Genomic DNA, 19,030 nt, shown 5'->3' with positions numbered 1-19,030 from the left:
ATCCTGGCGTCAGAGCCTTTGTTCCCCAAACAAACCCAAAGGGCAGAAAGAAGGGCTAGATGCCGGTCACAATGCACAGGGTCTGGTATTGCTAGTTCAACCTTCATCCCTCTTTCCACCCCGAGGGCCTGACTAGAGCCTCTCAGTTGGAGGAGGCTTCCTCCACAGTGCTCAAACACCATGGGGAGGGACAGGGTACCTGATCAATGTGGAGAGGAGAAGGGAGGATGAAGTAGAGCTTAGAGACCCCCACCTAAGAGGTCAAAGTCTGGCGTCTTCTTAGGGGTTTGAGAGCCAATGCCATTACTACACTTTCCCTTTTGGAAGCTCTAGAGATGGGACAGATGAGGCCACTTATGCTCATTACCTCTCCCCACTTCTCCTGGCCCATTACGAGGCAACCAGGTCCCTAGGGAAGTTGAGCTGGGTCCCTTCGGTGTGCGGCAAGTAGCTGGCCGAGGTTGCTGGCACAGGAGGATCCAGGGCGAAGAGATCACCGCGCCCTGGGCTGGAGTGGCCAGAGGACGCGGCCGAGGCGGCAGGACTGAGCTGCACTGCGGTGGTGTCTTGCGCTGTGCGCTCGCTGCTCTCCATTTCCAGTGCCACGGTCCCTGCGCTCCTGCCACCCTGGCCGGCGGTGGCTGAGGAACGCGCCCGGGACACGGGCCTCCGGCGGCTGCAGACGCAGCAGGCAGCGAAGAATCCAAGCGCCAGCACGAGCAGCGCCGGCCCCACCACCAGTGGCGCGCTGTGCCCAGGCAGGGAGGCTGCGAAAGCTCCCACCAGGGTCACGTTCAGGCCGGCCAGCAGCACGCACAAGCCACAGGCGCAGCACAGCGCGGGAGACAGCAGGCTCCGCAGTCGGCCTTGGACACGGCCTGGGGCCGCTGGGGTCAGGGGCGCTGTGCTTTTCTTCTTTGCTTGAGGCATCTGCACGCTCACGCCCTGCACGCCTCAAGCTCTGTCTGGCTGCCTGCCCAGAATAGCACACATGTCAGGGCAAGCTCGTGGTGGTCCTGCGGGCACACAGCAAGAGGGCGAGTCAGAGGGGAGGCAGGTTATCAATTTCCAACCTGGGCTCAGGTCTGTGGCTGTCTGCACTGTCTGCAAGTTGCCCAGGTCATCTTGAACAGCCCTGGGAAACAACTCATCCAATGTGAAGAATCTGCAGATTGTTTTCCCACCCAGTCAGTCCCTGGAGTCCGCTTCTGCAAATCTTACCCTCACCTCTCCTCCAGGAAGCCTTCAGGCTATAAAGTGCTTGGCAGGTTTTGCTGGTCAAATGATCCTTCTTTCCTCCCCCTATTCCATAGTCCTAATCAGAGGGCAGCTTTGGGGTTTTACACAGTCCTCCACCCCCACCCCCTGACCTCCAAGTGGTGGAGACCTGGGGATAATCTGGTCTAGTTTCTTCTTGCTTGGGTAAAGAAAATGAAGTATGGAGATGTCTAGCAGTTTACCCAGACGCAGACCCAAGACCTATGAGACTGGCTGCTGCTTCACATTATTCTCTGGTTGGCATAACAATAATATTAACTTTCTTAAATATTAGATGAGGCTCTGTGACAGTGATGAAGCTTTTGATGTTCAGCTGTCCACTGAAGGGGCGGTTTTCCCATGACCCAACTCCTGAGCCCTTTCTAGACAGTGCGCTCTAGTAAATTCCAGGTCTACCTCCATTCCACCACCCAGGATTCTGCAGTTGGATCCAGCTTCAAAAGCCTCATCTATGGGGCAATGGCTCAGAAGGTAAAACTGCTTGTTCATCAAGCCTGGCAACCTGAATCTGATCCCTGGAACATAAGTAAAATGGCCCTGAAACAAGCAGAACGCCAGATGTGGTGGGCCAGCCTCTGTAATCCCACACCCTGATTACAAGATGGGAGGTGGGGCAGGAGAATCGACTGGAAGCTCACTGCCCAGCTAACCTGGAGTACACAGCACAGTGGCAGAAATAGGAGAGTCTACATCGTAAAGCAGGGGGAAAAAGAACCAACTGAAAAGTTGTCCTCTGACTTCCATACACACGCATGCATGCATGCATGCGCCCACAATTACACATGTCCACACAAAATAAATTAAGAATAAAAATCCAATCTATGGATGTTATAATCCCTTTCTTGGGATTTCTAGATGTGTCTGGTTCTGGGAACTGGATTGGTAAAATTCTGGAAATCTATGCAGAAGCAAGAGCAACATATTCACTGTCCCACAAGAGTGGACATGCCATTAATCCCAGCACTTGAGAGGCAGAGACAGGTGTATCTTTGTGAGTTCCAGGCCAGCCCAGCCTACATAGTGAGACTGTCTCAAATCAACAAAACCAAAACCAAAAACCGCAAACCAAACTCCAGCATTTATGACTTCTATCTGGGAATTCTGACTTACAATATGAGGTCACAGGCACCAAGGCCCGGGAAAGCATAGTTTGTGAACTGTGTTGAAATTGTGGAGCAATGTCAGAAAAAGGTCCTCAGCAGTGAAAGGAGAAATTAGATAGCTCCATAGATGGGGATGCAGGGTGAGGAATGGGGGGGGGGCGCTGGAAAAGGTAGCCTAACACTGTGCTCACCTGTGTGGGGCTAATAGAACCAACCTCACAGGGTACCATGAGGTTCTGTCAGGGCTAATAGATACCTCATAAGTTGTAATGATAGTTGAATGCTTTAAGCTAAGTAAAATGCCTAAAAGATAAGCAATGAACATGAAGCACGATGAAGAAGGTAGATATGAACTCTCAGCTCTGAGAGGTGGATCATGTCAAGTTTGGAAACAGCAGTTTCCTTGCCCAAACTCCTGACAAAGATTGTTGAGGGCATCTAAGCTGCTTCAAGGAAGCTTCCAACCCTGTGGCCCAATCAGATTCCAGACTGTCACTAAAAGTGCGCAGCTGTTGAATTTGTAAGGGCATTCACACCCACATCATCACTGAACTCCTACAGCCACTTGACACTTAATAACCAACATTTTACAGCCGGGGAAACAGAGGCCCACACAGGGAAGTGGATGGGAGCTTTGTGGACTAAAAGGAAAAAATACCTGATAGCAGAGGTCGAGAACAGACAACGAGGTGCCCACTGTGCACAGCCTTTGTTATATTTCAGAGTTTTAGCCTCGGGAGGTCCAATTCTTCTTCCTCTTTCCTATCCGTGCCTGTTCCCCTCCCCACAATTATCAGTATCTGACATTCTCTGGCAAAGGCAAAGTCTTTTTTCTTGCAGTGAAGGTTCAGTTGGAGGCTGAGTGATGGTGCCTCAGGCAGAACTGATGGATTTTGGTCCCTCACTCACCCCAGCTTTGAAAGCTGACATTGGACAAGGGAGCCTTGGATGGCCGAAAGGCCTGAGGATCTCATTTCTTTGCCTATATAGGATCTGAGGACCCCAGATGCCCCTGGTTCTATTTTGTTGTGAGGACTCTGGTTAGCAATGTCGTGGGGGTGTTCAAGCTGTTCACTAGGTATTTCAGATCTTACTGATTTGTTTCATTTTGTTTTTCTTTTGGTAGTGGTGGAGATCGAATTTAGGCTTAGGTGAGCCTTACAACTGAGCCATTTATTCCCCTCCCCCTTCACTCTTTGAGACCCAGGCTCACTGAGTTACCCAGGCTGGCCTTGAACTTTCAATCCTCCTTAGTAGCTTGGATCACAGACCTGTCCTACCAGGTCCAGCTGAACTGCCCCTCTTCTGAGCACCCATTAAAGCAGCCTGTCCCACCCGGGCAAAGATCTGTGATGAGTCATTACTAAGCCAAACTACTGAATTCGGAAGCTAGACCCTCTCGACTTTATTCTGTTGCTGTAAACCCTGAAAGCCCTCAAGCCCAGCACTTGAGCACAGGAAAGACCATTGCTCTGAATGTTGAGTTGTGAGAACTAAAAGAACCTTGCTTTAGTGAGTCCGTGGAGACCACCTAGACTGAGCCCTGTGCTGGGGAGTAAACCCAGGGCTTCATATATGGAAGTCAAGCTCTCTACCACTGAGCCACATCCTTAGACGTTTTTTGGAAACTGGGTCTTGCTAAATCGCCAAGCTGCCCAGGTTGGCCTTGAACTTGTGATCCTTCTGCCCTGAGGAGGTGAAATTACAGGCATGTACTACCACACTCCATAACCAAGTCCTCTATAGATGGGAGAAACTGAGGCTTAGAATGAGAGAGGTCATGGAGCTGTGCCAAGCCAGAACACAGCTTTTATTTTTATTTTCAGATAGGGCTCTGACCACTGATGTCTGCTGCCCATGAGCCTGGCTAAGCTGTTCCCCCGCTGCTGTCCTGCCTCTGGCCAGGAAGGCCTTGTGATCTCTATTTGGGAGTCTAGTATAGAAGCAGTTTGGGACAGAGGCAGGGGCAGGAACTTGGGAGTGGGCCTTAGAGGTGACCATAAGTTTGGATTTTAGCTGATAGGCAACTTGGACTAACTGGGGCCTCTCCTAGTACCTCAGCTGTCTGAACATGAAGGGAGGGATATAAGGGGGATGGTTATCTCTGAACTGAGGTCTTTTGTCAACCTGATGCCTCTTGCTTAACTACCTGAGGTTTGTGAAGGTAGAAATAGGGGCCTATTTAGAAGTCTCTATCAAAATATCGCAAGGTATCATAAAAGGATCACACTGATCAGTAATATGACTGTACTTGTACATTTCTCCAAATTCTTTGTTTTGGGTTGAGTTAAGCTGTTTCCCAAATAAGTCATTGCTGCACCCAGGTTCTGACACACACACTCTCTCTCCCTCTCCGTGTATGTGTGTGTGTGTGTGTGTGTGTGTGTGTGTGTGTGTACTTGTGCACGTGTGTTTAGGTCAGAGGAAACCTCAAATTCTTCAGAAGCTACACAGACAAACAGATACACACACATACACACACACTTTTTCTTAAAGACTGTAGCTGTTGATTATAATTACCCAGGTAACCATCAACAAGCTTGGGGTGGTCATCAGTAGGTAGAGCTAAGAGCTCCTTGTGGGGGTGGATGTTTCTGCCTGAAGCCTCTGTATCAACCTGTCCCAGACCATGATTCTAAGACTTCTGTGTTGAATAAAAGCAATTGCCTGGCCAGCAGCAGCTGCTAGGCCTCCCAACCCTGGCTCCTGCTCCAAGAGCCTCTGGGTAAGAGCCCAGGGACTTTGGTAAAGATATTAGCCTCTGCCCCTAGCCTTGTCCTCCATGTGTGTTCCAGACTTCTTGCTCAGTCAAAGCCTTTTGTTGTTCCTTAACTAGTCCCTAAAGTTTGGGCAAGGCCTCTCCTCTGGGACCCCAGATTAATGGTCACTCTATCCTCAACTCTACCCCATCCTCAGAGAGCCTCCTACATCACTGTTACTCATTGCCTGCTGGGGCTTATTCATTACACGGCAAGTTCTCTGCTCTTGCCAAATGGATTGTGCCTCCCCAGGGCCCAGAGAGAACCATCATCCCTCTCCAGTTAATGGCCAGAACCTTCCCCACCCTCTGACATATGCAATCACACACACACACACACACACACACACACACACACACACGCACGCACGCACGCACGCACACACACACACACACACACACAAACCTAGAAATGTTTGAGGAGGAATTTTGGAAAGCCTGGCTTCCTAGTCTGTGTGTGTGACTTCTGGGCTTTCTGATCTGGTCTCCCAGGGTGTGACACCCACCACCCCCTAACTCACTACATGCACACTCAGGAGCCAAACATACCCACAATGCTGCCGCATACCCAGAACTGCAGACATAGGCTGACACGTTCCTATCTGGTGGAGGTGAGCTTCTGCTTAGCAGCTGTATCTCTAGATACGTCCTGTGTCATCGTGGTGTGGAGGGGAGTGAGGTGCTTGAGAGCTGTGGCCTCAGGAGAGGTGATGGGGGAGGAAGCTCTGCGTCATGTGTTCCTGCGATGCCGTCCTGTTTACAGTGGGTCTTCGTGCCTCTAGCCAGCAAGCAGTCCCAGAGCTCCCGTGGGCTATTCCACTGCCACACTCCCCCTACCTATGAGGCAGGAATCCCATTTGGAAGGCCTCCACAGGCTTCACAGGCTCTCCTTCTAACAGTGGATGGCCCAAGGGACACAGGATTCTGCATCAGTCACAGCCCTGTGTCCATTGGACCAACCTTTGTCCCCATCCAGACAACAGTGGCTCTGCTGCCCGGGTCTTTTGTTTGTTCTCAGTTCTTCCTGATGCTCTCTGATGCATTCCTAGTCCCGAGCCAGGGGACGTGTGGGCAGACAGTCAGGCTTTGCCTCCACAACAGTAATTGAGCTACCTGGAGCAGCAGGGGGTTGGTCGATGGGGGCTTTCCACCGCTGGAGTGGAGCTGCCCTTCCTTCAAGTCCTAAGGCGCTGTGACTAGCTCCACTCCCCGCTCCTCTCTACTATCTTGCCGGGGGCCTGCAGTCCTCCTGGCCCTTGCTCCATTAGTTCCTTGACTTCTTATCCCCATTGCCCAGTTACTTCACCCCACTTCAGCTACTCTGCACCCCCGCTGTGCCCTCCAGGACTTTATCATCCCTGGCATCACCCTGAATCAGCCCACCTTGGAGGAGCCTGACATCCAGCTCTCCACTATACCCCCACTTCCATCGCTGTACAAACTCTTTGATAGCACTTACTGTGTGCTCAACAATGTTCCAAGCTGTTATGGTTCCGGTATGGCTTGTCCCTCCCAAACTCATGAAGAAATCAGATTTCTTAGTGGTGGGGCTGGGATGTAAGGCCCATCGCTTTAAAAAGAGATTAGGAGTTGGGCAAGGAGGAACTTGCCTTTAATCCCAGTACTCAGGAGGCAGGGACCAGCCTGGTATATAGAGTGAGACTCTGTCTCAATAAGAAAAAAAGTGATTAGGGACTGTAGGCCAGCACCCTTCTCTTGAACTTCCCAGTTTCCAGAACAGTGTAAGTTACTGTAAGATACAGTCTTAGGTATTCTGTATAGCAATGGAAAATGGACAGTGATGTAAGCCCTTAATATATATTAATTCATTTAATTCCATGACAATCCTAAGAAGTAAACATATTATCATCCGTTTTTGACAAATAAGAATATACAGATTCAGGTTAAATTAATTATTTAAGGACATAAACCTGGTGGTAACACATGGTAGAGCCAGGTCTAAAGTCTAGGTTCTCTCTCCTCAGTCTGTACCTAAACCAGTGCTGTTCCGGGACTGCACACTGCCCTGCTGTAACTGTCTGTCTGTACCTAAACCAATGCAGTTCTGGGACTGCACACTGCCCTGCTGTAACTGTGAGTCTGTACCTAAACCAATGCAGTTCCGGGACTGCACACTGCCCTGCTGTAACTGTGAGTCTGTACCTAAACCAATGCTGTTCCGGGACTGCACACTGCCCTGCTGTAACTGTCTGTCTGTACCTAAACCAGTGCAGTTCTGGGACTGCACACTGCCCTGCTGTAACTGTGAGTCTGTACCTAAGTCAGTGCAGTTCCGGGACTGCACACTGCCCTGCTGTAACTGTCTGTACCTAAACCAATGCTGTTCCGGGACTGCACACTGCCCTGCTGTAACTGTCTGTCTGTACCTAAACCAGTGCAGTTCCGGGACTGCACACTGCCCTGCTGTAACTGTCTGTCTGTACCTAAACCAATGCAGTTCCGGGACTGCAAACTGCCCTGCTGTAACTGTCTGTCTGTACCTAAACCAGTGCAGTTCTGGGACTGCACACTACCCTGCTGTAACTGTCTGTCTGTACCTAAGCCAGTGCAGTTCCGGGATGGCACACTACCCTGCTGTAACTGTCTGTCTGTACCTAAACCAGTGCAGTTCTGGGACTGCACACTGCCTTGCTGTAACTAACTGTGAGTCTGTACAGTGCAGTTCCGGGACTGCACACTGCCCTGCTGTAACTGTGAGTCTGTACAGTGCAGTTCCGGGACTGCACACTGTCCTGCTGTAACTGTGAGTCTGTACCTAAGCAGTGCAGTTCTGGGATGGCACACTGTCCTGCTGTAACTGTATGTCCGTACCTAAGCAGTGCAGTTCCGGGATGGCACACTGCCCTGCTGTAACTGTGAGTCTGTAACTGTTCTTTGATGGCATGCAATCCCCAGAGCCCTACCTCTTTGTCATGGTCCCTAAGTCTCTGCTTCTTTGTGTCCATCTGTGACCCACACTTTACTTCAGTCACTCTTGTGATTTTGTCTCATCTCTTTGTCCCGCCAGTACTGACCAGCAAGGCTCAACCCCGTCTCAGTCCATCTTCCTGCCTTCTCAAGTCTTCCCCCAAGTCTGAAGCCTGGGAGATGAGAGGAAACCCCACTGGGCCACACCAGCCCGCTGTATACCTGTGACTGCATCTTCACAACTCCCCTCTCTGGCCTGAGTTCACCAACCCCCTCAGGGGACCTTACCTCCTCCCGGAACTGTCGCCTGTCCCATCTTCAATCCAACCCAATCATGGTCTTGAGGTAGCAGTCTCTCCTCTTTTTGAATGCATGGTTTATACTCCACAATTCACTTCCTTCCCAAGTCACCCACTCCCGTCTGATATCTGTCCCACCATGTTCCTGCCTCACTATTCACAACGTCATCAGTGACCCCTTGTCACTGAGCTTAATGGACATTGTTCAGCTCTTGGTTTCTGCTTTTGAAGCCTTCTGAACCCTACTTCCTGGGAATACTGCCTCTGTGTGTAGGTTTCTCCAATGTTGCCTTTTCCCACAAAGGCCACAGCCTCAGGAGGAACACCCAGGCTTGGCCCTGGGCTCCCCTTCACCCTCAGGCTCCCATCCACACACTTGCAACTCATCTTGGGGCCATTAGAGCCTCCTGCCAAGAATCTTTCCAGTCCATCCTTCCTTCTCTTGTCCCACTACTTGATCTTGCTCATTCCCCATTCCTCCTCACTGTCAAAACCCTCCTAGACCCCCAACCGATGCTCTATCAGCCCAGATTCCCCCAGGCAGCCCTCTGGATTCTGCTTTGGTGGGGGCTGAGCTCACCAGGTTTAGAGAACTGGTCTCCAAGTCAGCTTAGTCTTCAGTTAGCTCTACCTTCCTGTGCAGATGGTGTGCCCCTCAGTTCAGGCTCCCCTAGTCCTGGGGCTTCCTGTGTCCATGACTGGAGTACTTGCCTCCCCTCCGTGCTCAGGGAATTTAAGTGAAACAAATGGGAAGGGAGCACTGGTCGCAGAAGCCACGGAACTCTTGTCTTCTGGGCTTCACTTGTCTCTCGGATTTGGAGTTGCTATCTGCCAGTTTCTCTCAGCTTTCTCCTCACTTTGGGCATTGGAGAAAGTGTAGGGGGCCGAGGGAGGTTCTAGAGTAGATTCATCCGCTAAGAGCAGCAGGGACCAGGCTAGGGCAGGGGAGCCAAGGCAGCCAGTCTGTGGTGTGTCTCCTGTTCTCTAACCCCTTTCTCTTTTTCATTTTTGTTTTCTCAAGACCAGAGATCCCCAGCCCCCTGTCTGGTACCCTCACAGGATAAGCATCTTCCCCTTTCCTTCAGCAGTCCCTCCAGAGTCCTCGCCCACTCACCAGTAACCCCCAAATTTCTGCAGCTGTACTTGCCTGAGAGGGTGTGTGGACACTCCCCTGCTGTGACCAGGCTGACCCCCCAACGAAGGGAGTTCCGGTGTTCGCGGGGTTGGTCAGGCTCAGGGCGCGGATTGGTGCCCCGCCTTGCAGAGCTGGAGCAGCCAACGACGCAGGCAGGGGGTCCGGGAGGGTGGGCACGCCAGGCCGAATTCGGCTGTCAGTTCCTCTCTGCTGGGTTGCAGCAGCACCGGGCTGTGGCTGGAGGCAGCGACGCGGGCTCAGACAGCAGAGCCCTGGTGTGGCTCACAGCGGCCGGAGCCCCTTCCCAGCGTGGGCGGCCAGCCTTGCCAGGCTCCCATCGGCTGCCTCCAGCCTACAAGCCTGGCACGTCCTTCTCGCCTTCGCTCCTTTGGGTTCGTGGTTTGCGAGCACCCCAGCAACTAATTCCCCGCCGCCCACACTGTCTAGGTTGCAGTTTTTCTCACCCTGCGTGGAAACAGTGCAGCTCCTTTCAGGAAGCCCCTGCCTGCAGTCTTTAACATTGGTGCAGCCCTGGAGGGCTTGGTGCTGGGGAGGGGGCAGGGAGAGTTTTCCTGGGGGTGGGGTTTCTTTTCAGAGTCCTGCACACTAGAAAGGGGTCTGGCTGCATGCCCCTATAGGCACGGGATGAAGGTCCGGGAGGATGCGCTGGGGAGAGGCAGCTTGAGGGTTGACTTGGTTGCAGAGAGGCCTGGATAGACATGGAAGTGTGGCTGGAGGACAGCTCTGCCCACTGCCGCTTCATTTATCTATGAATTCATTCACAAATCCACCCAATCTGTCCACATACAGGCATCCTTCCTTCTGAGCCTGGACCCACGAGGACCTGTCAGAGCCAACCTCCATTTGCAGATGAGTCGCCCAAGGTTCCCAGCTTCTTGCTCTGGCCCCTGGAGGCCTGAGCCAAGATGGGAGTCTCATTTCCACTCCCTTACCTGGAGCAGTTTCCCTCCAGATAAGGCCCGGTAAGGCTGCAACTTCAAGGGACTGCCTAGATCAAGCATCACCCAGCTTTGCTTCACTGCTATGTTCTCAGCGTCTGGCCCAACACTGAACTGCCTCAGCCATGGCCCGGCGCTTCTGGAAAGAACCCGTTTCCTTTGGGAGTAGACTCCTGGAAGAGCTGGGTCTCTGTCCACTCCCAAACGCACGCTAACCCGGTACTGCCCAAGAACTACCTACCACACTACTGCTACTGCTTGGCCCCACCCCTTCTCTTCTCCAAGCAGGGCCAGGAGAGAAGGTGTGTCTCACGGGCCCCTGGGGAGAGTGGGTACTATTGGAGAGGTTGCATTCGCCCGCGCTGGACAACGGCGGTTTCAGAAAGCCCACAGCAGGGAAAAGAGGTGAATGGAAGGGCCAGGTCCCCAGAGCTCCCACTCACCTCAAGGCTCTGCCAGCTTCTCTAACGGATGTAGTTCTTGCTTTTTCATGTGATTATTTTTTGAATTTATTCCACAGTGGTCACAGGTACTTCTCTGTGCCTGGCTCCTCAGGCATCAGGCTTACCATACCCTATTTTAGGGAGATCCTGCCTGGGAGGAGCCACCTTCTCCCCAGCTTAGGATTTATATCTCTCATTCCCATTCTCCACCTTTGGGCATCTCTTTGGAGCACAGAGGTAAGACTTCATGAGGGTGGATGGGAGGAAGGGGTTTCTCACCCATCAAGGAAGCTTGAGTGGTGATGATGCTGAGGAAAAGGAGGAGAGAAAAGGCAAGGAGCAGGCAAAAGGGTTGTGGAGAGAGAGCTCACCTCTCTTTAGCTGGAGGAACCAGTCTCTACGGCTGACCAGCATTTGTGCAATTCACCCCTTGTGGATGTTAGTCCACTGCTGGCAGGGAGCTGAGCTCTATGCAAAGGAGAGGGGACCTGGTTGCAGAGCTTGGCTCCCTGACTTTTTCTGGGGCGCCCAGTGCGTCCTTTATCCTGAGATGTTTCTCATCTGTCAAGATGGGCTCTCCCATGTTGCCTGTTTGCCAACATTCACTGTGAGTCTTCTGTGTGGCTGACCCCTTGCTCTCATCCTCAACATGGAGACACAGACCAATGCCATTCAAGTGATCAGCTGTCCTCGGAACTATTGGGCAACGTCAGCAAAGGCTTCTGAGAGGAGTCATTTGCATGGGTCCTGCAAGAATAAGACTCTTCCTAGCTTGTCTTCTCCTCAAAACAGCAGGTGTCTGCTCCTCAAGCAGGACAAGGAGCAGGTGTCTGTGGAGATCAAACAATATTGCTGTCCCTGGAGGTGCAGATGTGGAGGGTGGAGTGGTCTTCTGCCTGTGCATACACACCTGGCCCTCCCTGTCTCACACCTTATTGTAGATATGCTATAATGTAGCTCTCCAGGAAAGCCTAGTGGGTAGGTTTTTTTTTTTTTTCTTCACTTTAAGCCATTAGCATTTGCTGAGGTTCTACTGCCTGGTGCTAGGGACTAGGGGAAAAAAAAGCATCATTCATCATATTCATCAAAGTAGGCTTGAGAATTGTTTTTGTGAGGTCTAGGGATATAACTGAGTGGTAGAGTGTTTGCCTAGCATGTACAAGACCCTGGGTTCAGGACTCAGAATAGAAAACTAGAATTGCTAACTTTAGCTAGGCATGACTGAGCCTACACTATGAGAGCATGTCTTCAAACAAACAAACAAACAAACAAACAACAAACACAATCTTTTTTTGTGAAAAAGAATTCAAGCCTTCCTGGAGGTTCCACGAGAGAAGGAGATACAGTCTTCTAGAATAGGACAGGGGGACATGTAACTATGGGATCATGAGCTGGCCTTTTAGAGGCAGCAAGGAGTCCTCTCCTTGCAAAGAGAAGTGAGGAGAATAGAGGATGCTGGGGGGGCCTGTCTGGAGCCAGGTGCTTCAAAGCCCCAAGAAGAGAAGTACAATAGCATTGGTGTCGGCATTGGGCTTAGCTGGAAAGCCACCTCGTCCGTGGTCACCTGTGCTCCTGACATAGACATGACAGTCTCAGCTAGGAGCCCCATCTGTGGTTCCTGTGGTCAGCATCTATGGCCAGGATAAAACAACCATCTCTGGCTGTAGCCAGGACCCTGGACCAAATTCCAGCAAGAGATCAACAAAGGAACAAAGTTGAGATGTTGTCCAGCGATGAGCCCTGGGGAGGGACTGAAGCCAGTGAGGTCCTGCGGGTCTTGCAACGATGCCAGGAGTGAGGGGATCTGCTAGGAGGAGCCTCACTGGAAGAGAAGGTAGGTCTAGTTTCCCCACGGATCAATTCTGGATCTTCTAGCTTGAAGGAGGGCCCTGAGACAGGAGTACCGGGAGAGGGGAGGGTGGGACAGGAGGCAGCGCCTTAGCTCTCCTCCGTTCCCCGGCCTCCAGGCTTCAGCTTCTCCAGGGTTCTGGTCACAGTGGACAGGCTGCTCCGGGCTCCTGGAGGAGACAGCAGGATGGAGATGGCTGAGTACAGATCCCCCCACGGAGTTGTCAGGTCAGGGAGCCCAAAGAGAGGGAGAAGTCAGAATGCTCCAGGACCCAGGGCAGAGCTGGGACGGATGGGGAGGTGGGGAGTCCTAGGGACCAAGTGCAGTGGAAAAGGGGCAGGACTCAGGAGCTGACGGATGGCTTCAGTGCTGGTCCCACTGCTTCCTAGCTGTGATCTTGGGTGTGTCATGTCACCTCTGTGCCTCAGTTGCCCCATAAAAAAAACCAAACAAATAACGAAGTTCATTGTCGCACCTCCCTGCACGTGGTTGTGAGGATCAACCTGTTAATATATGTAAAGAGATTGGGGCGGCATCTAGAATGGGTCCTTCTGCTGAGTAAGCACTGGGGCAGGACACATCAACATGGGGCTGGGCTGCCTTCGGGACATTCCTCCCTGGGGTTTCCCAGTGTGGAGAACAGGGTCAGGAAGGGAGAAGATGCCCAGTTTCCGGTATCATTGCCAACTGGGAGCAGAGTGGACAGTAACGAGGGCACGAAGCCCAAGGGGTAGGGGAAGGAAAAGTAGGGGGCCCTGTGTCTCAGTGTCCATGCTGGGCAGGACAGGGAAACCCTGAAGAAAAATGAGGAGGGCTTGTGCACATGACCCAACATCACTGTTTCCCTGGGCTGGAGACCCTTCCCTGCCTGTGACCCACAAGGCTCCTCCTGGGACTCACAGGGCTGCCCAGTCGGAGAGCAGAGATAAAGATGGACTCCAGAACTTCAGGTGCTTACCTTCCTTATTGCTGCTGTTGCTAGACCTTCCCTCCCCGTGGTCTGGTCCTGAGTTAGGATGGATTCGCAGGTTTCCTGCAGGATGAGAGTACCCCCAATTCTCATTTACTGGGTCATTCCCAAATCAAGCCCAGTTTGAGAAAGGGAGTTCTTCCTGCTGTCTAACCTCCAACAGTGCCTGTCTCTGCTCTACTGTATTCCTCAAGGTCTTCCATATATTCTGGCTAATTTGGGGAGGGGCAGAAGAAATGAGTCCTTGAAGGAGGTGGTAGTGGTTTTCATTGATTAATTGATTGATTGAGACAAAATTTCTCTGTGTAGCCCTGGCTGTTCTGGAATTTAATGAAGACTAGACTGGCCTTGAACTCATGGACCTGCCTACCTCTGCCTCCCGAGAGCTGGGATTAAAGGCATGTACCACCACGGCCCAGCCAGGGGTGATAGATTTTTAAGGAGGGAACTGGGGGTATGTGAAGCTACACAGGACCGAGAGTGTTGGGAGTCTGGATGTAGGTTGTGGAAGTAAATGGGAACTATTAAGAGGTCATGGGACCCAAGGGGAGGTAGAGGGTCTTTATGGGGCTTGGAGATGAGAATATCATCTGGAGATCTTGGAGACTTTGGGGAGTAAAAAGACTCTTAAGGGAGACATATTCCTGAGGTTTAGCTATGTCTGCTCAGGCAGCTGGCTGGATTCTGTTACTCTGTAACCATGGTCTCACACACACACACACACACACACACACACACACAGAGAGAGAGAGAGAGAGAGAGAGAGAGAGAGAGAGAGAGAGAGAGAGAGAGAGAGAGAGAGAGAGAGAGAGAGAGGTGCAGCCAGGAGCAGTCTCACACGTGTGCATGTTCAGTGACACTCACAGGTTTGCACACAGAAGGTATTGCACTGTACTTGTCAGATGGTCTGTTGGGGAGTACAGCACTCACCTAGTGCAGGCAGGATGTGGTCCAGGTTGAACCGAGCCTTCAGAAATGGGTAGGCGAACATGAGGAGCCCTGAGGAGGGACACAGAGATGCTGTGGTTAGTGTGAGGGGCAGGAGGCTAGGGGTGAGTGGTTTATGATGTAGGAAGGCGGAGGTACAAAGGATCAAGACTGTGGGTATATACATGGGAGGTGTGCGTGCGTGCGTGTATGTATGTGTGTGTGTGTGTGTGTGTGTGTGTGTGTGTGTGTGTGTGTGTAGCTCCCCAGCACTCAGACTCAGCTCTGACTGGGGATTCAGCACCTATCCTGGGAAGAGTCTGCAGATTATGTGGCCCACAGGTTTGCAGGCTCTTGGCTCCACTCTGCTTAGGTGAAGAGCAGGTTGGTTACTTTCCTTCTGGGCCAGCTGACACCAACATCACTGCCCCCACCTCCTGCCTCTCCAGCTCTCTCCTCTCCCAAGACCTCTAGCGTGACCTTCTAGGCTCCATTGCTGCTCCTTCCCACTCAGACCTGATGTTTAGGAAGTCACAGGCTGGGGTCCTGCCCCGCTGTCCTCCCAGACCAAGTGTTTCTGGCACTCTGTGTTTGAAGCTATGCCTAGAGTGCTCAGCCTAGAGCTCCAGGTTCTCCTGGGACAGTGGGGTGGGGTGAGAGATGGCATTCTACATCAATGGGCCTGGTCAGGACAGACAGACAGACAGACAGAACTGCTACTGACACAATGGAGGAGAGGAGGGTCTTTTGTCTGAGCTGTACTGTTTTGTAGGCCTTATCACCCCACTCCAACCAGGCTGATGAATCCTGCCACAAACACCAGATCCCACCAGGTAGCCAGGAAGGTGTGGAACACCTAGTCTGTCCTCCCTAATCACACCCAAAGGAGCTCCAGGCAGGCTCTCCTTCCTGCACGCCGAGGCTGCAGTACTTAGAACTCTCTTCCCCCAATCAACTCCCACTGACAACCCTTGCTCCCCCCTCCCCCATCTCTCATTTACCTCATCAGACCCCTGCTTTCCGGTGAAATCTCCCCCCCCCCACCTCAGCCCAGTGCCAGCTCACCAAGCCCAGCGGCACCAAGAAAGATACCACCCACAGCAGCAGCAGCCTTGGACACGGAGACACCAATGATGATGCTGCCGGCCACCAGGCCGAGGGCCACACAGGCCAGCTGCAGGCAGTGGAAATCTCTGGTGTTGATAGGGATGTCCATGCAGGTCTACCCAGGGCTTTGCTTCCAGGCCTCCTGGGAGTCTTGGTCTTCTTGGATGAGTGCCTCCTTGCTAGAGTGCCACATCCAGGGTGGAAACTTCTGGACTGTAAGTCTCTGGGCTGCTGACTCTGGGACTTATCTGCAACCTTATCCCACAACTCTCCTAGGGGCCTCCAGCCCTAGCTTGACCTCAGCACCCCAGCTTACTCCACCTCCTGTGAAGGGCTCTGATGCTGGAGGTCACTCTTGGGGTTCCTGCCTGGCCACATTTCTACTTTGGCCAGGGTTCTAGGGAAGTGGGTCTGTTCCATGGGGTCCACCTCTATCAGCTACCACCCGGGACCTGAGGGAGCTGGGCCTAAGTTCTCTCACTCAAGACTTTGGCCCCAGCTCTGTGGACCCTGCTCAGTTAGTTGCCTTGGAGCCTGGGCCTATTAAAGTTTAAAGAAATGCAAGGCGGGGTTGTGGGGGGCAGGCCTAGGGAACATAGGCTTCTCAGAGGTGCAGGCAGTGAGGTGATGAGTTATTCATGAGCCTGTAATGCGAGCTTCCGTTTGGGTCCCCAAGGCCCAATGGGCAGGCAGCCCAGGTTCCACTGTTGGTTCCTGAGCAGGAAGACTGGGCTTGTGGCTTCATGTGGTGCTCGAGGGGGTAGAGATGTGGGGAGACTCCACATTCGAACACTCCAGGCTGACTCTGCTGGCCTCTGCCCCTTGGCCTAGCAGTGCACCTGGAGCCCTGTTTGGAGACACGGAAGGAGAGTAGTCCTCTAAGTTTACTCTCTTCCCTGTTCCTCCCATACTTCTTTTACCACCTTGTCAGCTGCTGGACCTAGAGAAGTCTTTGTCCAAGACTTCTCTTAGGTAGGCATTTATCTTAGGTAGGTATTGGTACCACCCCATTTTAGCTGCCCGTAGGATGAAAGGCGAAGCACTAGGGATTCCCGGCTGGGAAAGCAGAGGTACTAAGTAGCGAGTTAGGGTAGGTTGGATGGAGGAACTGGGCGAGAAGTGTCATGAAGCTGAGACATGGTGGGGACCTTTTAGTGCGAGTCCTCTACCCAGCCTGGCTGACCTGGTCAGTCTGTTTGGGGAATCTACCAAAGAGCCAGTGGTAACCCAGTCAAGCCTCATCCCGATTCCTGTCCCTTTCCTAGCTCTAATTCTCATCATTAACTGCATTTCTGGACCTATGTGGATCAGGGCATTCCCAGTCTTATAGCATGGGCCTGTTCCCTCCTCTGACCTGGGGACCCTTCCCAAGGCTACGTTACCCTGCACAGAATCTCCAGGCCTCCTTCTCATTCCCTGTCTCTTAGCACCATGCCTGTGGTTTCCACCGGCCTCAAAATCCCCTGCCTCCACTGCTTCTCCCTCCTCAAGCTCTCTCTCTTTTTTGTCGCCCTGCTGAGCATATGCCTGGCTCTGTCTAGTAAACCAACCTCTCCTTGTCCCTCAAGACCTACATGGACAATCCTTCCTGAGCATGCCTGGGCTGCCCTGCCACCCCACCTGAAGGGCTGGCTCCCTCCTCTTCTCTGTTCTGCCTCTTTGGGAAGCTGTGAACTTTGCAGAATGCCATGGTCACAGAGACCTTGGCTATAGGACAGAGCTCTGGGCTTGGCCCTGCACCACTATATTGAGTCATAAGGGGGAGGGCACCAAGTAAGCTCCATTTCTACCAACAGTCTTCTCTGTTTTTAAAGAATTTATTTAATGTGCATTGGTGTTTTTGCCATGGGTGTTGGGTCCCCTGAAACTGGCGTTACAGACAGTTGTGAGCTGCCATGTGGGTGCTGGGAATTGAACCCGAGTTCTCTGGAATAGCAGTTGGTGCTCTTAACCTCTGAGGCATCTCTCCAGCCCCCGACAGTCTTCTCTTGCTGTACAGTGTGGGGAAGAGGGGCTAAGGTTCCAGGGTCATCTGGGGGAGCCTCTGCTGTAGCACCACAAGCATAGATGGGCCCTGAGGCCCCATAAAGATGGTGCCCCTGCCTGAAGTCAAGCCTTCCCACTACTAGCTCCATGTTCCCAGGATAAGGCCTGATTTTTCCTCTAATTTAGCATCAATTTATATCCCATGTCCTTGTCACTTGTAAAGCATCTCTGACGGCTGGCTTTGGAAGGAGTTGTCAAAATAAATGGCCATGAATACATGTTCCCTCAGGAGTCTCAACAGCATTCACAATGCCTTGCCTCCCACTCACCCATAAGTATTGGCTGCACTAGGGGGTCAGTAGGGCCAGTACTGGCTCCTCTCAAAGTCCAAGGCTGAGGGTAGCTCTCCCACACTGTCAGCAACACAAAGCTCCTGGGGATGGGCTGGGCTTCACCACTTGCTCTGTCTTGCAGCAGGCACCAGTGAATTCCAGATTCAAGAACACCCTGATCTTTAAAACCAAATTCAAATTTAGATGTTTTGTTTGGCGATGTATCTGCACTGGGGAGCTGGCTCCGTCAGTAAACGGCTTGCTGTGCAAGCATGAGGACCTAAGTTCGATTCCCAGGACAAGCATTAAAAGCTGGGCTGATGATATCACTTATCGTTCTACTGCTGTGGAGGGTACAGAGAGTTAGATCCTTGAAGTTCCCTGGCCAGCCAATCTAGCTGAATCAGTCTCAGGTCCCCAGGAGAAAGTTTGTTTCAAAAACAAAAATAAAACACAAAACAAAACCCCAGGATGGATGGCCCCTGAGTAGTAACACCTGAGGTCAATCTCTGGCCTCTCCATGCATGCAAACACATGTGCACATGCATGCATATGTGCATGCGTATCCACATATCCACACACTCAGCTGCACACACACACACACACACACACACACACACACACACACACACATGGAGAGGGAGGCTCTCCTATTCTTTCTTCAGCGTGTGCTAGACAGTCCCTGAGGAAAATACATGCTGGTCCCTGAGTGATCTGCTTGGAGTTATAGATGAGTTCAAGGGAGCGGTCTGTGGGAGACAGTGAGTTGCAGCAGCCCAAGCTCCATGAGTTTCTAGCCTTTCCTAGTACCAGAGTCCTTCGCATGGGAGCATGGGTTATCCTGGAGCCACAGGACTCAGAGCACAACTAAGCCATGGCACATACGAGGTCCCACCATAGCATCTCTCTAGTCTCCCAGCAAGGCAATGGCTGAGAGGGTGTATGCCTACAGAGGT

The 19,030-nt window shown here is 52.2% G+C and overlaps 2 protein-coding genes across 2 annotated transcripts; both read right to left on the bottom strand.

Annotated features, from left to right (window-relative positions):
- Nucleotides 1-390: 390 nt before the first annotated feature.
- On the bottom strand, nucleotides 391-930 carry Tmem275 (transmembrane protein 275). Its single transcript, XM_059256052.1, has one exon. The coding sequence runs from the start codon at nucleotides 928-930 to the stop codon at nucleotides 391-393; it is 540 nt and encodes a 179-aa protein (XP_059112035.1).
- Nucleotides 931-12,841: 11,911 nt separating this feature from the next.
- On the bottom strand, nucleotides 12,842-15,865 carry Kncn (kinocilin). Its single transcript, XM_059255869.1, has 4 exons — nucleotides 15,715-15,865; nucleotides 14,653-14,721; nucleotides 13,711-13,785; nucleotides 12,842-12,921 (listed from the first exon to the last, which is right to left on the bottom strand). Exons 1-4 carry the CDS (start codon nucleotides 15,863-15,865, stop codon nucleotides 12,842-12,844), a joined length of 375 nt encoding a protein of 124 aa, XP_059111852.1.
- Nucleotides 15,866-19,030: the final 3,165 nt, after the last annotated feature.

The sequence above is a fragment of the Peromyscus eremicus genome, chromosome 2 (genome assembly GCF_949786415.1).
Source record: "Peromyscus eremicus chromosome 2, PerEre_H2_v1, whole genome shotgun sequence".
NCBI classification, from domain to species: domain Eukaryota; kingdom Metazoa; phylum Chordata; class Mammalia; order Rodentia; family Cricetidae; genus Peromyscus; species Peromyscus eremicus.
The sequence above is the reverse complement of the archived record's forward strand: the minus strand, read 5'-3'. Positions and strand labels throughout refer to the sequence as shown.

Coding starts and splice junctions, on each gene's coding strand:
- Tmem275 (XM_059256052.1), bottom strand. CDS start 930: ATGCCTCAAGCAAAGAAGAAAAGCACAGCGCCCCTGACCCCAGCGGCC.
- Kncn (XM_059255869.1), bottom strand. CDS start 15,865: ATGGACATCCCTATCAACACCAGAGATTTCCACTGCCTGCAGCTGGCC. Junction 14,722..15,714: donor TCTTGGTGCCGCTGGGCTTG/GTGAGCTGGCAC, acceptor GTCCCTCCTCAG/GGCTCCTCATGTTCGCCTAC. Junction 13,786..14,652: donor CCACATCCTGCCTGCACTAG/GTGAGTGCTGTA, acceptor CTCATCCTGCAG/GAAACCTGCGAATCCATCCT.